An 18905-nucleotide genomic window follows, 5' to 3' on the forward strand; every position below is an offset into this window, starting at 1 on the left:
TCCAGCTTTGTTCAGTATAACAGAGCTGATAAGATTATATTAAATTAAGTGTTATTAGCTTTTTGTCATTTAAACATCACCAAGATCTGGCTCTCAGCTTACCAGCATGCAGTGTAGCTGAGTGACTTGGAACTGATTTCTCTCCAATGTGTAGTTAAGGGGCAGCTTTCCCTTGGCAAAGTCCCCTTGATGAGTCCATGGTGTCACTGAGTCATCTCTGAGAGGTCATTGTTCATCTTTCATCATAGGTCAGACTTGGCAGCGGTGAAATCAATGTTCTTGCTACATCTGTACGTACATAATCATGGGTTGTTCAGAACACATACGTCATTTTGTGGGTGAGTGAGAGGATTCTAAAAACAAAAACAAATAGGCCTTTTCAGTTTTTTGAGCTAAAAGAACAACAATAAGTGTGTTTCTACAAGGAGGATGATCCCAGGTCAGTTGTACAAGTGTGTGAACGAGGTAACCAGACTGGATATGGGAGCTCAGGATGCTGAGGAATCAAAGAAGATGCCCAGGTTTCTGTGTGAACATTTCCTTCTTTATTGTTGGGAGAGGCAGGCGGGTTATTAGAAGATGTACAGGAGAAAATGATGAATGAATTTTGGACATACTGGGTTTGAGGTATTGGTAAAGATGTTATAGTGGCCTTTGGGTATTCAGTTTTGAAGTTTAGGAGAGAGGTGTGGGCTGGAGATTTAGTTTTGGAAGTGAGCACCGTATAATTGGCTAAATAAATCCATGGAAATAGATGAAGTTGTTCAGAGTACATGTATGGTGAGAAGGGAAGAGAGCTTCTATTAGACCCTGCAGAACACTAATATTTAAGAGGCAAGTGCAGAGAAAGGTAGCTAGTGTTGTGACAGTGTGGTGTCATATAAAACAGCATGTCAAAATGGAAGGAGTGACCCTAGGTATTTTCCTGAAGAAGTGAAAACGTATGTTCACACAAATACCTGTACATAAATGTTGATAGCAGTTTTGTTAGTAATTGCCATGAACTGGAAACAATCTAAATATCCATCAACTGGACATTGTAGTGCGTATCTTGACAATGATGGTAATTACATGACTGTGTAAAAAAAAACTCATAGACCTCTGCACCTAAAAAGGATGAATTCTGTATGTAAATCAAACCTCAGTAAACCCAATTTAAAGTAAAACAAACAAACAAAAACAAAAAACAAAAAGAAGTGATCAGAATGTCAAACACTGCTCAGAAATCAGACAAGAAGAGGACTGAGACATGCCCGTTGCCTTTGGCATTGGTGACCCCGTGATGAGTGCTATCAGTGGCGTGGGGGAGGCAGGAGCTAGAATGCTAAGGACTGAGAAGTATGGCGAAGACTACTGGTTGTCCCCTAATACCCATTTCCCCCTTTTTTCATGGAAATGGAGCCCTGAATTTTTGGCAAGGTCCATAACTATGCAGAGTAAAGACTGCTTTGCTAGTCTCTGTGAAAACTGCATACAGCTATGTGACAGAATTCTGGTCAAAGAGATGTAAGTAAAAGTGTTCTCTGGCAACTTCTGGGAGCCTTCCATGAGGCAGTTGACATATGTCATTTGCCCCTTCTTTGCTCCTTCCACCTTTGGGCTGGTTGCAGTGCAGACTGGTTGGAATGCAGACATGATGGCTGGAGGTGGAACAGCTAACCTGGACCATGAAATGACTTTGGAAAGGGAGACCACAAATGACAGAGCAATATTTTGGAAGAAACTGGGTCTCTTAGCTCTTTGAGTGTCTCAGTCCAGGACTGCTTATCTCTAAACTTTTAAGAGGTAGAAAATCAAATCTCTTGCTGGTCAAGACTTACAGCTGAACTTAATTCCTATGTGCTACAGGGAGTAAATAGGAGGTGCTGATGGAGAGATGGTGAGTATGGGTAACCCTTCCAAGAGACTTGACTTTGAACGGGAAGAGTAAGGATAGGATGGTAGCTAGAGACAGACATGATTGCGGGGGTGGTTTATGATCTCTACATTCACACTAGATTCTCTGTGAATGGAAACCTGGAGATGATCCAGAATCTCTTTTCACAAAACAGCTCTGTGAATCTTCATTGGGTTTGACGTTGTGGCTTCCTTCCCAGAGGGGAAGCAAAAGCAGTGAATCTCCCCAGAACATTGAGCACTGGTCTCCTTCTAGTGCCTTGAATGTGTAGAGCTCTTTCCCATCTAGAACCGCCAAGCAAGTGGATGGCTTGTTAAAATGCCCTTCCCTTGTGGCTTGCATGTCTCAGCCCTCTCCTCTCAGGCCAGTCTCTTCAGGGGAACTTTCTTAAACATCCTACCTTAACAAGGACATTTCCCTTCTCTCCATCATAGTATTTTTTTTAAATGGCTTTATTAGTATATAATACCATAAAATTCACCCAGCATATACAATTCAGTGCTTTTTCATGTATTCACAGAATTCTTCAATCATAATTTGATTTTGAAACATTCATCGTGGCATTTTATTACTTAATTTTTATAGCAATATTTTCAGCCTGTGATATTTTACTTTTCTCTTTCTCTGTGCTTTTTCTTTCTACTTTAGCCAGGAAGCTGCAGTAGGGCAGGGACTGATGGCTGTGCTTAGGGCTGCATCCTCAGCGCCTAGCAGACATCTACTCACAGGGGGGCGGGTGGGGCACGAAGACAAAGTGACAGCCCGAAGCTGGTCCCACCTGCTTTTCGCTGCAGCAGATACAGGGCACCTGAATGGGTGTGAGGTTCCTACCCAGGGGATCCTGTGGAGTAGGGAATTCTCAGAGGGGGTGTAGGGAGGGAATATATGCCCAGGGGAGGTTTATAACTCCAGGGTGGGGCCGTGGTAGCTCGGGAAATCATGTTCAGTGTATCTATTGTTTTCAAAGATAGGGAAAATGACGCTGGACAGTATCTTCCTGGCATGCGGAAAGAGCAAACTGTGGTGTGATAAGGAAGGCGCGGGGTCACCGAAGTTATGAAATATCTCATTATTGCCCTGCAACATAATTCACGTTTTCCTTGGGAAACTCAGATGCCCGTTGGGCTGGCACCATGGCATTTCCGAACCCATGCCCAGCCCATAGGGGGCAGTACTTTCTATCTGTAGAGGCCAGACATTTCTTTCTCTTGCAACTTCCCGAACCGCAAGAGCTGCAACCTTGCCAATGACTCAGTCGTTTCCTTGCGTCCTCTGGGCTGTGCCACCTGCCGCAGCCAACGATCTCCCCCTCCTACTCCTCCCCCAAGCCTTAGTGCAGCGCCGCCGGCCCCAGGAGAGCCTCCGGCGCACCTTGCACCTCGGGCGCCTGGGCACCGCACGCTGGTGTCCACACCGCCCGGCGCGCAGCTGCCGGCGCACTCCCTCCCCGAAACACCTAAGTGGAGTGGCTTGTCTAGCGCCCAAGGAGCAACATTATCCAATTGCTTCCCGTTTTATTCGCAGGCTGGGAGCTGACAGAGCCTGAGCGTTCACTTTCAACCCTCAAGGGGGGAGGCGGGTGCGGGTGGGGAGGGGAGACGCTGCCAGCTCCACCTCGCGCGCAGCGCTGCTGGAACGCCCAGCTTGGCAGAGGCGAGCAGCCGGGTGAACCCCGCAGCAGCGCACCCCGCCGCCGGGAACCCCACGATGGAGTGAGTATCGCGCGCCTTGAGCGCCGCTTGCAGCCCTCCTCTCGGCATGTTGCCATGGCGACCGAGGCAGCGGGCAGATCCAGCTCGGGTGCCTGACCAGGATGGGTGTTTAATTTCAGCCGGGTGTGTACCCTGCTGTTTCCATAGCAGCCCCAGCGGCGGCTGTCGCCAAGGGGCCGGCGCCCGGGGACGCGTGGTTGTGCCACTGCCCCTTGGCCAGCAGGGCCTCTGGAGGGAAGACAGGTTCTAGGCTTCCCCCTGCCTGCCTCAACCTTCACCTTCTCAGGGAGTTTGGCCGCAATAGCCATTACTTCCGATTCCTTACCATGTCAGCATTGCTGGACCGCAGTTTTAAAAAAAAGGGTGGGGGTGGGGGGAGGTCACTGCGGATCGGAAGCAAATGTGGTTCGGTGTGAAATGTGTAATGGAAGGATGATAAGTTAGTGGGTTATATGAGCCAGAGCTGCCATGCCCAGGGTGCTATAAACCACTAGACGATCCAAAATAATTGATTTGTTCCTGGAGTAATTGATGAAAGAGACAGAAACGTAAGAGCGGCTGCCGAGGTTTTACAGCGCTTGGCACCGTGGGCATGGCACGGGAGGGTTGGGGAAGAGCGTATGAAGGCAAGAGGGGCGTTAACCAGGAAAGAGCTCATGAAGAGCTTAGGTTGTGGGTTTGGACCGGGCTTCCTCTCTGTGCTGCCTTGCATCCCTGCGTTGCTTTTTTGTGACTCCCCCCAGGCTGCTGCCGCAGCAGCGCCACTCTAATGGGCGACGGGCTCCAGGAAAGGGTCATTTTTGGAGCCAGCTATTAGATAACTGCTCACTTGGTCAGTTTCTGCTCCCACTATTCTTTTCCCACGGATACTCCCTGACACTGAGGCTCCATGAAATCATATTTCAGCTTGGAGATAATGTCCTGTTGTCACGTATTGGGACTTCTATGCCAAGCCCAATAAACTCTAGATGCAGCTTTTATCCCCCTGCATATCTGCTTGTGTAAGATGCAATTCAATCCTCACCAACAAGGCTGCTGAAGCAGAAGCAAGAGATGGTGTGGCATTTTAGGAGTGAGGTGTTACAGATTTCAGCCCCTGCCTTGACTGGTACCAGTGCTGTTGATTTCCTACAGCAGTAATTTAATATCTTGATGCCTCAGTTTCCCTGTTTATAAAATGGAGACAAAGATGCTCCTGAATCACTTTTAAGCATTATTGAGAGGATCAGATATTATTTCACTTCTAAAGGGCTTTGTAAACTGAGGTATGTACAGATTTAAGGAGCTAATGATTAAGACTGTGGAGTGAGTTTACTGGATTGAGTCCTTTTTCACTTTGCCGAATGATGTCAATCTTGGGCCTCATTTTTGTAAACAAAAATAACTATTTCATTTGATTTTTGTGAAGATGAAACACATTGATACATATAATGGTCTTAGAACAGAGCCTAGAACAAAGTAAGCTAAAAAATATACCTATTACCCATAAACATCTATTATCTATTAATATTTTAGTCTCCAGCATTCTCCATTGACATTATGTGGGGTCTCAGGTTGGCATCAAGCTGCTTTTTCTCCCCCTGACAATTTATAAAGAAACACAGTGTTCCAAAGTTAACTGATAGTAACACAATTCTCAAGATACCATTGTAGATGGGGAGAATCAACCATCATACAGAGCAGAAACTGGAGAGCTTGTTCTCTGGTACTCTCCATTCTCATTGCTTACGGCTGCTTTCTTAGACATGGGGTCTGTGCTTTACAAGAAGATGAATGTAGGTCTCGTCCCACTATATAAGGTTAAAAGGCACCCTAATTGATTGCTAGGGCAATAACTTTCATTTTTACAGTCTTACATTAAACAGTGTATAACATATCTTCCAGACTTAGAACTTGAGTATTCAACAACTGTGGAACAGCATATAGGATCTGTACGTGTACTTCCTCAGACCTTCCCCCCATTTCCTCTCTGTGCCATGGCTAACTTCTTTCCAGATGTGCTTACCTCTCACCTTGAGCTCCCCATGTATAAAGGCTTTCCTCATCACACTGTTCCTCTTCCTCCAAAGGATCCAAACCAGTGCCTCAACTAGCCTTCTTCTCCCTGATCGTCCTGGAGACTCAGCCAGCCTACTTCTCCCCTGATCAGGTTGGCCCTGGCTTGCCTGTTGCTATGTGACATTCCAAAGTCCTCCTTACCTTCCAATTAACCTCTCACATTTCCAACTGTACGTCTGTTCTCTGCCCCACTTCCTTTGCTTCATTAATTTAATTAGCTTTTTAACACCCTTTTCCCCTTTTCAGAGTACCACCTTTATCTGTCCTAACTTGGGTCTATTGAATAATTATCAGAAGCCAAATCCACTTCTTCCCCTCAATCTAAACCTCCCAAATCTCATCCTAGATGTGGCAGCCTGCCTTGAACATGAGTGAGGTAGGGCCTCAATTTTCCTTAGTAGCTGTGTCCAACTTATGTTTATGAAAAAGAGTTAAAAGAGGGAATAAAATTTACATCTTTTTATTTTTTCACGTAACCAACATGTGTTTGTTGAGATTATCCCCAATCAACAAAACAGTCATGATTCTTATTATCTGGAGTTCATCATCTAATAGAGAGATAAATGTTAAACCAGTAAACATAAGTGGATATATAAATACAAAGTGCAATGAATGCCATGGATGGAATAAACAGAAAACAATAGGACGTGAATATGGATTAGATTAGATTAGGGGATCAGTGAAGCCTCTCTTAGGAGCTGGTATTAACATGAGCTCTAAAGGATGAGTGGGAGTTGGCTAGGTGAGAGGTACAGGGAAGAAACACTCTGGGCTGAGAAAGCAGCACACACTAAGGCCCTGAGACAGGAGAGACCTTGGCCAGGTAGAAGAACTGGAAGAAAGGTAGTGTGGCTGGTGTTCTGGCAGCAAAGGGAAGATGAGTTAGAAATGTGTCTAAGTGCAATGCAGAGCCACCGAAATGTGTTATCATGGCTGTAATGATAATTTGTGTTTTACTACTTCAAAGCTTAACAGTTCAAAAAACTAAAACCACCTTTCCTTCACAAGATATTTAAAATGGATTGCATAGAAAGTGTGTCATAGCCAAGGATCAGAATTCTGCAGATGTCTGCAACAGAAGGGAATTATCAATTTTAAAAGCCGCTTTGTTGTGTGTCAATATCTAATAGCTTTGAATAAGCCAAGGACACTAATTTAAAATGAAAAGGAGTGGAAGTAAAAGCACAGCCACTTATTCATGAGCATTATTGATTTTAACAAAGCAGGAGAATCTTAGTTGAAGAAAAGTCTGAGTATCAAGAAAAGAAGGTCCTAATTTTACTTGGCTGTCCTCCTTGCTGGATTGAGTATGAGATCAATGCGTTTGTGGGAATTAACTTTAGTATATACAGTTACTGATTTGATAACTATACCCATAAGCTTTGCTGGACACTTTTTTAGAACACATTCTTCAAAAAACAGCACAGGAGCCAAGACAGGGAGAGCACAACATGGGAACTCTTTAAATTGTTGCTGTCCATTCAAGCACTGGGGCATCTGACAACACTCAGGGCAACCTCAGAACTGGGGTGATGAGAAAACTGCTTTTCAAGTGCCCTTAGCTGCAGGACACGTTTAAAGCATCCAGTGGAGATCACAGAATATCTCAACTAAGCTTTATTTTTTCACATAAAGAAATCTAAGCTCCTTAAGGGATAGGTGTGGTAGGGATATTGTCACAGATGACTTCTGGTCCTTCATATATGCCTCCATTCATGCATTCATCTATTCAGCAGGTATTTACTGGATATTTTCTATATGCCAAGTACTCTGATAGATACTGGGGATAAATGGTGACCAAAACATCAGTGATCCTGTTTTCAGTGAGCTTAGTAGTTTAGTGAACATGTGACTATAGGTGCTATGAGACCTTGAACCATTTTCCTTGCTAAGTCTGTCCTTCTGTTACACAAAGCATGCGATTTCAGTATTCAGCATGTTGTAGGCATTAAATAGATGTGTCTAGGCTTTTAAAAATTAATTTTTATCATGGGGTAATATATACTTTTTATTTTCTATTTATTTATTTTTTCACATGTCAAGAATTTTATTGAACTCATTAATTAATGAGAGAACTGGCAAGAAGATACAATCAGTTCAAAGGGGAATTCGAAATTCCACCCATAAATAGGTCTATCGAGAATGCTGAGATAAACTTATAGATACAAATTGAATTTTTCCATGGAGGTGAGAGGGATGAAGTAACTATTCTTCCATGGGACAGAATCAATTTGAATATCTATGGTCAATAGTCATTGTCTAATGAACTCTTTTATAACTTTTTACTTTTGAAAGTCTAATCAGGTAACACAGGAAGCATGAGAATATGTTTAATCATAAGACAGATACTGTTACAGTAGTGTTCCAGTTGCTCTGGTGGTGCTCTAGAAAAATTTTACCCCATTAGGTAGATGTAACTACTGAGGCAGAGTCATGAAACCAGTCCAAAGCCACAAAGCTAGGTTGTTGCAGAGCATGGCCTCTTGCCAGTTTCTTCTGCCAGATTCTATTCCTCCCTAACCTTGTTATCTAGTATTTACGGAGCATATACTAGGTGTGCCTGGCCCTTTGCCATCATCTAAGGATCCAGGATAAATAAGATGTCAGAATAAGTTCCATGAGGGCAGGAGCTTCTGTCGCCACCGATTCCTTGATGAATGCTGGCACAGAGCAGTAATTCAAGTAATTACAGAATGAAGACACATGTGATCCTTGTTCTTAGGGGGCTTTGAGAAATCCTGCTCAGGGTCCAGGGACCCAGCGTCCTGCCAGAACATTGGTAGCAGGAGCATTATCAAACCTTGTTGGCCTTCTGAGTTTATTCTCTGCATATCCAGTCTGCAGATGGCAGACCTGAGGGCGTATGGTTCTGCTTGCCACAGATGCCACTCAGTGGCAGGTTTAGCCTGCTTCTATGGCTAGAAGTTCCCTTCTCCTCCTATACCACACCATGCCCCTTCTTGATCTGGACTTGCTGCCCATAGTTTGCAGATTTCAAAATCTAGAGCAAGAAGGTTCAGCCTTGGAACTCAATCCATTTAGGTGAAGTGGGACTCTCAGACCTAACACAGTAGACAGGTTAGAATCAAAAAAACAACAGCAAGCTGGAGTCAATATAGTGACTTAGTGGTGTCAGCGAGGTTTGTCTGGTTTTGGGTTGTTTGTGGTTTCAGTGTTTTTTTTAAACTCAATATTATTTCTTTTTTATTTTTTGCTTTTTTTTAATGAAGTATAGTGGATATACAGTATTATATTGATTTCAAGTATACAACATAGTGATTAGACAGTTATCTAAATTAGTAATATATGCTTTTTCAAACAATTCAAATGTTACAGAAGTTTATGAAATGAACCTCCCCTTTTCCTATTCTTCCTCCAAGTCTCAGAACCTAGAGGTCATTGCCATGAACAGTTTGGAAGTATCCTTCCAGATATTTTCCATGCAGATAAAATAGAGTTGGGAATACATACTTATATAGGTTTAGATACTTCCTTTGACATAAATGAAACCATACCACATATGTTGTTCTGTAGCTTGCTTTTCCCATGCAATATATTATGGAAACTTTTACATATCAATATATATTCATCTACATCTTGTACTTTTATTAGTTGCTTAGCATTTACTTTTGGAATGTAGTTCATTAGTCCCCTCTGGTGGAGATTTAGGTTGGTTTCCTTTTTTAAATTTTTTCTATTATTTGCAACGCTACAGTGAACATCCTTGTACACCTTGCAAATGAATTTGTATAGTGTATTCCAGAAATGGAATTGTTGAATGAGTGAATATGCACATCATAAATTTTGCTGAATACTGTCAAAGTGCCTTCAAAAATGTATCACTTTGCATTGCCACCAGTAATATTTGCGAGTTCCTGCTCCCTCCAATCCTTGACAGCCGCAGCCACATTATATATTTATATCTGAGTAGTATATTTATATTTGACATATGACTTTATGAAATCACTCTATTAGTGGTCAGTCTGTGCCTTTGCTTTTACTGGACTGAGGCCCTCTTGGCTTCTTGTTAGCTTTTCAGAGAGCACTAGGGAGCCATAAAATACAAAGAGCAAACTTGAGTCCAAAAGATAATGAAAATTATTTACAGTCAAAACTTAAAACGTCTGATTAACTTTCAAAAGTAATCAAGTAGGTTTCTTTAGTTTGTCAGATTTAGACTTGATTTATCCCTTACTCTTTTAGTTGAAGAAATGAGAGAACATCACTTAGCAATCCATTTGGCACTTGTTACAGTTATATTGTTTTACATTTTCAGTTTTTAGTATTTCCAGTTTTGAACTGTAACCATAATCCTCACAGTTCATTCAGTCACGCACCTTTTAGTTACTAGCCACTGTTCTAAGTGCTGAGAATACAGCAGTGGGTAAATCTGAAGAAGTCCCTCCCCTCATAGAGCTTCTATTTATAGGGTAGACATGGATGCATATATACATTAATGTCAGGAAGTGATAAATGTTAATGAAAATAAAACACATTAGGAGACTGGAAGGTGCAGAGGGAAGCTATTTTTGATAGCATAGTGAGGATACAGGTTTCTGAGTAGAAGTGTTTTGAATACAGACTTGAACAAAGTGAGGGGTGAGCCACGTAGAAGAAGAAACAGTTGCAAAGGTCCTGAGGCAGGACCATGCTTTGTGGGCTTAGTGCTAGCTAGTCCTGGATCTCAGTGGGGTCAAAATCACCACCAGTCTTTTCATCATTGACATCGGCTTTCCTGAGCATTTTGAGTTGATTTATTGTTCAATTGGAAGGTTTGGTCTTCAAACAGGACCCAAGGGTGTAATATTCTAAATGGATTTCTGTTGCTTCTGTGAATAAATGAATTGAATGTGTATAAGATTATAGGATCATGTTTTTTCCCCCCTCATAATTCTGTAAGACATTGTTGCATTGTGTTCTGGCATTGACTGTTGCTCTGTGAAAGTCTGAGGCTAGCCTGATTATTTCCTCTTTGTAGCTGGCTTCACTCCTCCCTCTCTTCCCACTCTCGAAAAAAACATTTTTTTTTTACACCTTGGTGCTGATAGAACTATTTGTAAACATGAAGATTTAGTAACTTTTCTGTGATGCTTCTCACTGCAAGTCACTGATTCTGTTTTTCCTGGAAAATGGTATGTTCCTTTGATCTGAAGATTCACATTTTCTTTTATATTTTGTAAAGATAATTTCTTCATAGTTTGCAATTAAACAACCCATTTGTTCTGTTATCTATTACAGGTACATTTATTACTCACTGCCCTCCATAACCATTTTGAATTGCTTTCATTTTTTTCCTGATTTTCCCTAAGTTTTTGTTACATCTTAAAGTCTGCCTTTCAGGCAACTCTTTTTCTTTTTAAAGCAGTATTTGTGTAGTTCTTACTCATTTTAATGTAACTTTCATATCTATAATGGTTTTATTGTTACTGCCACTTTATTTTCTGACTCATTTTGCACATTTTAAAAAAGGGCTCATATTTTCTTTAATTTCTTTGAATGAATGGAGAAGAGTACCTGAAAATTTCATCTTTCTTGTGTTATTTTTCTGAAATACACTTATCTGCTTTTTGCTTTCCTCTCCTTTTTAAAAATAATAAATAGGCATATAGAATATATGCATGTTGACAACTTTGCATTTATTTTTCATTTCCAAATGGAGGTAATTCTATCCAAACCTGCTATTTGCCCAAGAATAAGTAGGAGACAGTGTTTAGGGAAGATAGAGACTGTAGATGAGATATTTTGCCTCATAAAAATTTCTTACGGCTATACAATGTCTTCTGCTCTAAAACTGTTTTGTGGCGAGTAAGCAGGTCACTCGGATCCTACATCCCAACTTACTTTGTGTGTGTGTGTGTGTGTGTGTGTGTGTGTGTGTGTGTGTGTGTGTGTTGGGGTGGGGGACAGATATTTGGTGCTTCTTTATCATTCCGTGGTCGACTCTGTTTAGCGTCTACAAAGGGGAGAGGGCTGTTACCTACAAAGGTCATTGTTACTTTCCTTCTTTTTTCCTACATCCCTCCTCTCCAGGCTACTCTTCTATGTTTTTAAGTTTCAGGCTTTTACAGGTAATAAAGATAGAGGGTTCATACAGTACCTTGGTCATGCCACTTTCTGGCCCACTCTGGCCTGCAGCTCCATACAGATGTTTCCTATGTCTGCCATGACTTGCTCACACCACTCCTCACCGTTCCAACCCTATGCCTCTCTGCCTCCTTACTTAGAAATCGGAAAACCAGTCGAGATCTATAGAGGTATAGATCACCTTGTAGGGTTATCCATTGATTTAATAAAATTTTTATTCTTTTTGGCAGACAGTTCTTACAGTCTGTGATTTGAGACTCTTAGTTCTTTGCCAGTTTCAAATAGATAAAATTTGCACTCCAATTTTTCATTTCAGCAGCTTCCAGGGAGATAAAGAGAAGACTTACCTTCACAGTATCTTTGAGGGATCAATGAATCTTGTATCTCTGTGAAAACATTAGGAACTACCAAATGTTATTATCATTAGAAAACTCATTTTTATTATAGTTCTTTTACAATCAGTTCTTAGGAATATGTATGGAAAAATCAGTTCGTGAATGAGATTATCAATACTTAGCAGTAGAAGAATTTTAGAAAGGGTGTGTGTGGTGGATATTCTCATTTCGCTCTGCAGATCCTCTCTGTACCCTTCCCCAACTGCTTGTGCCCTGGGAGACTGACCTCACGACTCGCATCAGCTCAGCTCTCTTGCCCTTTGGCTTCCCGTTGGATTGGATGGGTGGGAAGAAGGTGCCAGCCAGAGACCCAGGGATGGGAGAAGAGTGAGGTCAGTGTATTTACTCTGTGGTCTCCTTTCCTGCCTGGCCGTGGGTTCCTCATCTGAAGGCCACAGCTCCTGCCTGCATCTCTAGCTCTGATTCTTCCCCGGTTCTGGTAACCACTCCTTCCTCTGCTCCTTGTGGGCTAGGTGTGGTTGCGACTTCTCTCTCCACTTTGTTACCCCCTGGTGCTTCACTGTCCTGTGCTCTCTTAACTCTGCCCATTCCTTTGTAAAGCAGCCCTTTGTTGAGCTTGCCTCGGTTATCCAGTTGTGTCTGCCATCGATTTCCAGCTGGGATTCCAACAGAGTGTGCAAAGGATAAAAAGTGTTGGAAATTTTACAGAAACACACTTCACATTACTGGAATGGAACTTGACAACTTCCTGTTTATCCACACATTCTGGTCACTGGAGCTCAAGGCTCTGAAATATGTAACAGGTATTGATAATTGTTATGAGCTTACTCATGAATTTAAGAAGAAGCTCCAATTCCACAAGCTACCAATGTGTTCATTTGCTTCCCATTGAAAATATCATTTTTCTTATGATTTATCATACAAATCCCCCAGATGAGACTCCTTAGAGGAAAGACAAATTTTGGTTATGGGAAGGCCAGTTAGAATTTTATTTTATTTAAAGAAATGAAATTGTCTTCTCGGTATAGCAAGGAAGTTTAACTAGTTAAAATTCTTTTTTGTGAAAAGAACTTCAGAGTAGTTGACCTACTGTTTAAGTATAAATGACAATTTAACTTATTAATAGTATGTAAGTGAATGCTTCCTAAATTGCTGCCAAATCAATAAAATCTGTCCCATCTTATTTAATCATCTTTACAGACAACACAATAGCATAAAATATACTCTAATCAAAAGATGTGTTTTACAGGTTCTGACTAAATGGGCTGTAAATTAAATATATTGTATTCCCTATTTTTATATAATATCTCATACTTGGAAAGTAAGTTGTTTAGGCTGCTTATCCTGCTTCCAGTACCTCCATTTCTCTGTTAATTATGTTCCTTTATTCACTCATTCAGCTCATAAATATTAAGTACTTACTATGTGCTAGGCAGTATTCTAGGTACCTGTGATACAAAGATGAATATGCCATAGTCCCTGCCTTCATGGAGGCCACACTCTAATGAGGAACTAACATAATTGGCCAAGTAACTATAATGAAGTGTGCTAAGTGTTATGTTAGGGGAGGTTTCCTGGGACACTGTCTGGAGCACACAGTGTAAATGAATCATAGGAATTCAGAGATTCTGAATTATTCTTAGCCCTGAGATTAATTTCTCACCTCCAGTTCTTAGCCCCCAAGATGAATTTAGCATAAAAACTTTGTTCTTAATGTCTGGACTAGTCACCTTACAACATCGTAAGTCACTCCCTAAAAACAATAGCCAAGCCAATCCTAATATTAAATCTAGTTGGAGTAACTGACAGTCTTCAAGTGTTTTTGTTTGTGTGAATGAGCCTATGGCTAACTACCTCTATGACAATTTATGCTGCAGTACCATGGTGAATGCCTGTCCCTCTTGAGGAATCAGAAACTCAAAGTTTTTCAGAATACAGTGCAAAGTGGGACCACTAACAAAACAAAACAACAGAAAGCAAACAAAACAGAACAAACAAAAACATACGAAGAGTTGCAGGGTGCTGTTGAAATCACATCAGGAGCCTCTAACTTTGAAAGGCATTAAGATCTGTCAAACTATAGCTATTAGCCATTCAGAAAGCACTAAAGTAGTTGGTCTAGAAACAATTGTGTTCTCCATCCTTCCATTGCTTACCTTACCCTCTTACTTTCTGAGAGGGAGGTGCCTTGAATTTAAAGTTAATGACATGAATAATAAGGTCACATTTCCTCAGAGACTCACACTGTAATGTGCACATGCATCACCTGGGAATAGTGTTACAGGGAACATTCTGTTCAGTAGTTCTGGGATGGGGTTGGAGGTTCTACATTCCCAGCAAGCTCAGTAGCAGCTTCTGGTCTGTAGACCACACTGTTATCAACATTTAGGGTGCAAAGGCACCGTGTAGGGCTGTATGTAATCTAAGAATTGAGGGTCTCATCTTATTGTACATCCTCCCCCAAAACAACCCTCATGGTAGGGAATTGTTTCAGTGAACTGAAGTTAAGCAATCAATATATAAAGAGCAAAACCTGGCTCTTCATTGTAGTTTGGCCTACATTGTGAATAAAGTCTTTATTTTATTTTATGTTTTGAAAGGGGAGGGTACAGGGTTGTGAAAAAGTGTTTAGGTGGTAAATATATTTAATCTTCTCTTTTAAAATATGAATTTGAAAATTTTTATGCTCACAAATAATTTAAAATCTAAAAATATTTTTCTCTGGCTATTTCTTAAATATTTAAAAAGTGAATCTGTGACATCAAGTGTGTGCAAAGCAGTAATATTGGTGTAAATGTCAAGTTAGAATTCTATGAGTACAGTATTCACATGGATATGAATATAATATGTTAGGACCAAGAAGTTTGTGGTATCACATTTTTCTGGATGAGAGTAACAAACTTAGGGATCCTTACTATTGAAAACCAGGGAAGAGCAACCTATATCATAAAGGATAATTCAAACATTTTATTAAGTTGTGTTTTTTTTATGTGAGATGGGAATTATCCCACAAACTCTTTCCTTGTTATGGGAGCTAAATGTCATCAGGAGAATAAATGTTTAAGAATGAAATTATACACAACAAGATTTCAGTTATGGGTTCTTGATTGCTTAATTAAATGAAAGCTCTCCAAACCTAATTACATTTGTGTGAACTAAAGCACAGTACTTCAGGGCTCTTGATATGTTCTTCCCGAGCCCATGTCAACTGTACAATGTGCCTTCCTGTTAGTTTCATTCCAAGTCTTGAAATCTTGAAATTAGAAGCATTTTATTGTATTAAGGTGATGTGCATGTGGCTTCAGTACAAGAAAAATAGGAGTGTCATGACTGAAAATACAAAGATTAGGAGTGTGTGTGTGTGTGTGTATGAAACTCTCCACTTTTTAAGACCTCCTTCTAAAATGCCACCCTTCAGATATGTCTATCTGTATTTTAATTTGACACTTCTGCTTTTCTCCTACTCATTCTTACCTTGGAAATTATAGAAGGATTCCTGAGACCCAAATCCCCAGGTTGATGGAAAACTTCGGCCCTTGTCACCCACTGCTTAAATTTGCCTGCTTCAGGAGATTGGTCATCCTTGAGGGTATATGCTGACATCTGTACTGCACGGCCACAGAGGCTAAGGCTGGCTGCTGGTGCAGATCTGGGGTCCAGTGGGGGAGATACTGGAAGATACTGGGAGGTGTTAGCATGGTAGTGGGGAAAGGGAGTGGGAAGGGACTCAGACAGCTGGCATCCATGAATTCGAAAAACTGTGAACTATGAACGGGTGAAATCTGCAGAAGGTGGTTGGTGACTGTTGGTTTCTTCAGTGGGAAAAGTTGCTGGGGTCACCCGCAGAGCAGGTCCCTGGGAACTGTGGTCACTCCTCCTGCATGGCAGGTATCGGTAGCTCCTTCTTTTCTTCCTTATTCCTAACTGTCGGTATAGATCTCTGCTCTGCTGGTCTCTGGATGGGATGAAACCCAAGCAGGCCCTTAATGTAGTGCCTTGAAAGGCTAGGGAAGTTGGTGGCTCACCCACTCTTTCTTTCCCGGTGAGGGGAACTCTTTCTTCCTGGGGAGTTTCTTCTTGGTGCTGAGCAGTGCCAGCCCAGGGGATAGGAGGCAGGCAAAATGAAGCTGGTTGTCCTTCCCTCTTTGTGCTGTTATTTTTATTCTACTGCATTCCTGAAGTTTCTTAAATAGACTCCTGAGCTCTCCCAGAGCTATTTTTGCTCATGGATAGCTAATTGTTGTTCTTTGTCTGGGGACAGAGAGTGGGTTCTCTCCTGCGCTGCCATCTTGGGGATATCACTCTGGAATGGAGTGGGAGCTATGTTCCACTTCTGAGACTCACACCTGTCTCTCGTCATGCCTTAAGCCATATCTCTAGACCTGACTTTCCAGATGGTAGTAAGATGCAGGTTCCATGTGAGTATCAGCAGCTGGGGCCTGTCTTGATACTCTCAAAGCTTAGGTCGTCACTCTGCTGGTTCATAGTATACAAGATCTGTAGAGAAAAGCATAAACCAGAGGTCAGAGGTAATGCCCTTGCCTAAAGTCTGCCTAGTATTGGAGTAGAAGCTTGGGCTTGCAATCGATGAAGAAAACTTACCTATACCTTGATGACAAGCTTACAAGTAGGTCTACATTTGGGGAGGGTAGAAGATTTGTCCTTGCCACCATTAAGTATTAACTACAGGTTTTGCATAGAAGTCCTTTGACGAATTCAGGTTGTTCCCTGCTTTCCCTAGTGTGCTGACAGTGTTTTGTTTTGCTTCTTAAAAAATGAACTGTTATATTTGTCAAATACTTTCTTCTAGATCTAATGACACAATCCTATGGAGTCCCTTTGATAATATTTTGTTAAGGCTTTTGCATCTGTACTCATGAAATATATTGGCTGTCATTTTCTTGTCTTGTAATGCCCTTGTCAGATTTTGGTGTCGGTGTTACGTTAATATCATAAAACTAGCAGGGAAACATTTCCTCCTCTGTTTTCTGGAAGAGTTTATGTAGTTGTAGTAGAATTCACCAGTGAAAGTTTCTGGGCTGAATTTTTCTTCTTTGGAATGTTTTAAACTGTAAATTCCATTTCCTTGATAGATACAGGACTATTTAGATTTTAAGTTTCTTTTTTTGTTGTTTTCAGTATGTTATTTTCCAAGGAATTTGTCTTTATCACCTAAGGTGTTAAATCTACTGGCAAAGTCTTTCATAATATTCTCTTATTTTCTTTTCAATGTGCCCAGGAATCTGTAGTGATGTTCCTGATATCATTCCTGATGTAATGAGTATTTTCTTTTCTTTTTCTTGATTGGTTTTTATAGAGACTTATCGATTTTGTTACTCTTTTCTAAGTACCAACTTTTGGTGTATTATTTTTCCTATTTGTTTTCCATTTCATTGATTTCCATTCCTTTCCTTCTTATTTTTTATTCCATGTACTTTGGACTTATTTTGTTCTTTTTCCAGCATCTTCATATGAAAACTTAGACCATAAAAGAGCTCTCCTTTTCTAATACTGGTATTACAGGTGTTAAATTTCCTTCTAAGAACTTTAGGTGCTTACCACAAATTTTGATTTGTTGTATTTTCATTATCATTTAGTTTGAAATAATTTCTAATTTCTCTATGATTTTTTTTTATTCATGAGATACCATCTAGTGTCATTTTCCTTCAGCCTGAAGAAATTCCTTCAGCATATTTTTACATAACATGTTTATGCCAGTGAATTCTGTTTTTGTTTATCTGAGAATGTCTTTTTTTTTCTTACCTTTATTTTTTGAAGAATATTTTTGCTGGATAAGAAATTCTAGGTTGATAAGTTTTGTTTTCTTTTAGTACTTTAATGATATCATTCTGTTGTCTTTCATTTTCAATATTTCAGGTGTCAGTCATCAGTTTTATCAATGTTTCCCTGTATGCAATATGCCTTTTTGAAATTTGGTTGCTTTACTTGATAGTATGGGTGAATGTTGAAACCATAATGCTATTCATGTGAAACCTTCGTAAGATTGTACAGCAATAATACTTTAATAAAAAAATATTTGGTCGCTTTTAGGATTTTCTCATGTCCTTTGGTTTTCAGTAGTTTTGACTATGTGTTTAGGTGTAATTTTCTTGTTTTCTGCTTGGGGTTCAGGAGAATTCTCAGCATGTATTTTTTCAAATATTTTTCCCACTCCATTATCAATCCTTTTCTTTTGAAACTCCAATTATTCAAACAGTAGACTACTTGAAGTTATCCTACAAGTCATTGAGACTCTGCTTATGTTTTTGCACTTTTAAAATTTCAATAAACTTTTTATTTTAAAACAGCCTTAGATTTATATCAAAGATGCCAAGACAGTTCAGAGTTCTTATATGCCCCTCATTTAGTTTCTTCTGTTGTTAACATCTTATAATACCAGCGTACATTGGTCACAACTAAGGAACCAATATTGGTATATTGCAATTGCCTAAATCCTGCACTGGATACAGATTTTACTAGTTTTTCCCTAATGTCCTTTTTCTGTTCCAAGATCCCATCTAGGATACTACATTATGGTTAGTCATCACGCCTCCCTAGCCTCTCCTGGTCTGTAATAGTTTCTCAGACTTTCCATGTTTTTTCTTACCTTGATAGTTTTGAGGAGTACTGGCTGGTCAAGTATTTCATAGAATTTTCCTCAATTTGGATTTGCCTGTTGTTTTTCTCATGGTTAGAGTGGGTGTATGGCCTTTGGTGGAAACTACAGAAGTCAAGTTCCAGTCTTATCGCATCATCTCAGGGGTATCCATTGTCAATGTGACTTATCAATAATGATAT

The 18905-nt window shown here is 40.5% G+C and overlaps 1 protein-coding gene across 3 annotated transcripts in view; it reads left to right on the forward strand.

Moving 5' to 3' along the window:
- The first annotated feature begins 414 nt into the window (after positions 1 to 414).
- The window catches only part of PALM2AKAP2 (PALM2 and AKAP2 fusion), a 424280-nt gene continuing 405789 nt past the window's right edge, over positions 415 to 18905 (forward strand). For 2 of the 3 annotated variants that reach the window (XM_036903338.2, XM_036903350.2), the window contains exon 1: positions 415 to 521. In XM_036903338.2, coding sequence (XP_036759233.2) covers positions 430 to 521 — 92 coding nt within the window. In that variant the 5' untranslated portion in view covers positions 415 to 429. Of the gene's footprint in view, positions 522 to 3232; positions 3610 to 18905 lie in introns of those variants that run through there. The other variant, XM_036903339.2, reaches the window with a different exon arrangement.

The sequence above is a fragment of the Manis pentadactyla genome, chromosome 3 (assembly GCF_030020395.1).
Source record: "Manis pentadactyla isolate mManPen7 chromosome 3, mManPen7.hap1, whole genome shotgun sequence".
NCBI lineage: Eukaryota > Metazoa > Chordata > Mammalia > Pholidota > Manidae > Manis > Manis pentadactyla.